Source organism: Nycticebus coucang, chromosome 9 (assembly GCF_027406575.1).
Source record: "Nycticebus coucang isolate mNycCou1 chromosome 9, mNycCou1.pri, whole genome shotgun sequence".
In the NCBI taxonomy this organism is placed as follows: Eukaryota; Metazoa; Chordata; class Mammalia; order Primates; family Lorisidae; genus Nycticebus; species Nycticebus coucang.
Genome location: NC_069788.1, coordinates 6,364,104 through 6,368,559, shown reverse-complemented (window position 1 = coordinate 6,368,559; position 4,456 = coordinate 6,364,104). Strand labels below are relative to the sequence as shown.

The window sequence follows — 4,456 nt, the reverse complement described above, 5'->3', positions numbered from 1 at the left end:
AAGATGCTGACAGCAATCTCTGTGAAAGAGACAAATCAAATACCACTTATCCTTCCCCAGATGTGGAACCTGAGGCTGCTGAGGCCCAGTTTTCCTCCAGGGTCTCGCTGCCAGCCAGTGACTGGACAGGGGTCTGAGCCAAAGCTTCTTTTCTTCACAGCTGGTGCCCTTTGACATAGTACCAGCTCCATCCAAAAGCACTGGCTAACCAATAGGAATGAGGGACACATCAATCCTTAAATTTAAATTTTTTCAGAACATTGAGACTGAAACAGCATCAGCCAAAGCAACTGATGCTCTGACGCATCCTGGGTCATGTATGGAGGTCAGTTCCACAGTTCTCTAGGTTTTACGGAGTACTCAGAAAAAGGAAGTAATGAGAAGATCCTATAAGTATTTTAAAAATGCTTCTAGCAGTGCAAAGAAATATGAGGGGCAACAGTTTCCAAATCCACAGTGTGTACATTGTAATCTCTGCACACAAAGAGCCAGCAGGTGCAGCAGACCCTCTTTCCACATCAAAAATTCATCATCTGAAAATTTAAAACCAACAGTAATAATTTTTTACTCCTTTCTCCAGAATACCACTAAAACTATGCACGAAAGTTCAGCATGCTCCAATTAATAACATCAAAGTCTGAAACCATTTTAGATAAAGCAATAGCAAAGAACTAAGCTAACTTACCTTGATTAGACTAAACTAGAACAGGTTTTATGAAAGAAACTCTTACTGTACATTGATTTTTTACTGTATATTGATTTTTATCTGCTTAAAAACTAGTATTTTAAATTACTCTTGCTGTTTACTGGCTAAGGATACCAGGGTAGAATGCATCACCTCTGCCCTTCTTAAAAAGCAAAGTGATATCAAATATTAATAGAAAGTGTGACATTTGGAGATGGGTAACCTCAGCTTATATCCTAGATCTTTCAATTTACCAGCTGAGGGCTTTGGAAAGGTCCTGCTCCACCTCCGTCTCTGTGACACTACCTAGAAAAGAATAATTATAATGACATCTCACCAGGTAGTTGTAAAGAATGAAATAGATAATTTATGTGAAGGGCCTGGAGTGTTTATTATTACATTTTCTGGCGACACCACACTTTCGAGCACCCTTCCTCAATGTGGGAAATTTCTCCTTTTTTTTTTTTTTTTCTTGCAACTCAGAAGTTTATTAACGAAGGGGGTTGGGTCAGCTGGTGTTTACATGCTGACCCCTGCAGCCCTGTATCCCGGCTGTAGTGAGGAAGATGGCTGGCTTCTCTGCTGGCCACAGGTGCTATCATCTCAGGAACATGCTGAGCCCTCTCTCCTGGGTCCCTGTTGCCATGGCCGGAGTCCAGCACTATCAGATAGGTTCCACTTCTGTTTCTTGTGCTTGAACTAGAGTATCGGCATTTTTTAGGATCTCAGCATAGTATGGGCCAAATGCCTGCTGATTATGATGCATCAGCTTGACAAACTTCCGGCCTAGTTCTGTCAACTCTCCTTCGATGTGATTAAGGCCTTTGGGGAAGTGTAGCAGAGACTCCTGCATGCCACGAACCAAACGGCATTGAGAAACAAAAGGAGGCGCTGATCAATGATACTATGAACACGGTTTTTTTTCTTGGTGATGCTCTGGAGTTGTCCTATAAGACATACTGTGTTTTCACTGCTTAGGGCAGTAAAGCCCAGGTCCTTGAGGCCACAGTGAATTTCCTGAGACACCTGTTCACTCACATTCAACATAGCTTCTTCAGGCTTGGAGTTAAATTCCTCAGTCACAGCCTTGGTTATGCATTTCAGTTTATACACAAATCCAGGTGAGTTGAATAAAATTGAACCAGAGAAACTTCTAGTCACTCGTAAGACTGAGGCCAATATAGTCAAGTGGCGCAAATGGGACCCCATTTCCTGGACCCGGATTCTGTCCATCAGCAGAGTCTCAGGGAATTCTTCATTTTCAGGATCCCAGAGGAGAAGATTCAGGTAGCCCTGGTATAGCACCATTATGGGATTGGGAGGATCTGAATTCTTAGCTGCCTTGTCTGGAGGTGAACAGGCCATGCTGGAGGAGCTGGGGATGTCAGGAGCATTCAGACATGGTGTAATGAGGTCTGTGGCTGCTTTGGTTAGCCATTTCTTGGTGTAATCAAGGAGATTGGGTTGTTTGTCAAGGAGTTCCTGGAATTTAGCTCTTTCACAATGGATGGAATATTCCTGCAGGTAGGGTCGAATGCTCTGGATGGTGTAGTTCGCCATGTCCATTTTCATTAGGCCCAGAACATGGAAGCTGCCCCTCAGTAACTGTGCTGGGTCTGTTATGCTCTGTAGTTTCTTTACTGCTTCATCTCGGACTGGTGCACATAGCAGGGTCATCAAACTAAGAGTGTAGCTAGAGAGACGAGAGACGTCTAGGGCTCCACATTCTGCTTCTTGAGGAGATCCATGTCCAGAACGTCTTTAATCTCATTTTTTAGGCGGATGTGGCGTGGTAATAGCAGTGATAGCAAAACCTCCTTAACTTCTGTCATAAGTTCAAGAGCACAAGTGAATTTGGGAGGATTACTCAACAGTTGTTCTCTTAAATGGTCCCAAAAAACATTGTACAATGTCTCCATGAACCTGTCTTCCAGACTGTTTGGAGATAAAACATTCTCTTCCATGTAGAAATCTTGGTTTACCATGATTTCATGAGCAATGCTCATCCTGGAAACTTCGTTAATTGTTTCTATTAGACGAGGAGAGTCGTTATTTAAACAGAAGTCTTCCTCTTCTTGGTTCTTCTCTGATGTTTCAGAATTATGGGCTCCACACTTTGCTTCATTGGGATCATTTTGGAGTACAGTTTCCTCACTCTTGGGCATCTTAATGTTATCTCTTCCTCTGTTCTGGACCGGCTGCCCCGCGGCTGAGTCTGGAAATTTCTCCTTTTAAGGCCCCCATCCTGAAAGTATAAACCAAGAACCCTGAGCCTCTCTGCATCCCAGCTGCAGACAAGACCCAGGCTCCCTCCCCCAGAGTCAGACGCCCCTCCCAGGGGGCATTTCCAGTTTCAGTGGTAGGAGCCTGGGGCCTGTCCCCTGCAGCGGTGTCAATGGGATCTCACGGAAACAATCCAGACATGTAATTTCAGCTAATATTGTTTATAAACTAATGTAATTTAATAAACCCTTTTGGCAAGACTGCTGTTAGCAACCCGGAGATGCTGCTCAAAGCCTGCTCTATCCTCAAACATGGCATGAAGCCCTGTCCAGCAAATGACAGCTCCCTATCGCCCATCTGCACTCAGTCCCCCACATTGAAAGTATTTTCTATAAGCTGTTAACTTTTGTTGAATACTTATATATAAGCCAGAAAAAATGAGAACACTGAAGCATAGGGATTGTATTTATCATGAAGTTCAAATGGCTAATAAGTGGTAGAACCCAAATTGGCAGGCGGCGCCTTTGGCTCAAGGAGTAGGGCGCCGGTCCCATATGCCAGAGGTGGCGGGTTCAAACCCAGCCCTGGCCAAAAAAAAAAAAAAAAAACCAAATTGGCTCATCATCCTCATAAAGAAAACCTATTTTATGAATGAGGAAAGTGGGGTCCAGAGAGGCAAATAACCTCTGGAAATTACAGGGCTCGTGAGCAAAACAGCCAAGATGTCTCAATATACAATTCCTTTAATGTCAAGCATACAGCTCTGGGGCTTATCTTTTTAATATTATCTACCAATGACAACGACAGCTCAAATCTTGGTATCTAGAATTCTCTCTTTGACTCCTTTCAATAAGCATAACAAAAGCCCCACACTTGTTAATGTGAACGGAATCCTATCTTTTAAATTTTGACATTGTCCTCAAAATGAGTTCAAGCAAGTGGCACATTCTGTACTTGAAGAGTAAAGAATGAAGTCATTATTCTCTGATCCATCCTGATGCCCTGTAATCTTCTGCTCTGGAACTACAGAATCTAAACTATACAGTCTATAAATCTCATAGGGTTCATTATAGTTACAGATTCTGGACATCAATTCCTGGTTCTGGTGCTTCTGTTGATGAGCTGACCATCACCAAACAAGTCAAAACAGCCCTGTCTACAGCAGGCCCTGGACTGCTGAAAGCTGTAATTCCCCTTGTCAAATACCAACACCATCAGCGTCATTACATGTGGCTTTAGCACATGTAGTCACTGTTGTTCTGATGGCAAAATAGGGACGAGCCTGTCACAACACACTAAAGACACTCTTTGGCTCTCAACTGATTTTTTTTTTAATGAATACTTATGCAGCCCATGCTTTGTACTGGACTTCTGCTGAACATAATCTACACATTTTATTTTGTAGCTAGACACACTTTGTTTGTTTGTTTGAGATAGACTCTATGTCACCATTCGTAGAGTGCCGTGTCAAGTTGTCATTGTTGTTTAGCTGGTCCAGGCCAGGTTTGAACCTGCCACCCTCGGTGCATGTGGCCGGCACTATAATCA

At 43.1% G+C, this 4,456-nt stretch overlaps 1 protein-coding gene across 1 annotated transcript; it reads right to left on the bottom strand.

Moving 5' to 3' along the window:
* Positions 1-1,838: 1,838 nt before the first annotated feature.
* LOC128593914 (T-complex protein 11 X-linked protein 1-like) lies at positions 1,839-2,850 on the bottom strand. The gene is given in 3 exon segments (XM_053602298.1): positions 1,839-1,929; positions 2,025-2,424; positions 2,427-2,850. Coding segments are annotated over 3 exon segments (915 nt in total).
* Between the last annotated feature and the right edge of the window lie 1,606 nt (positions 2,851-4,456).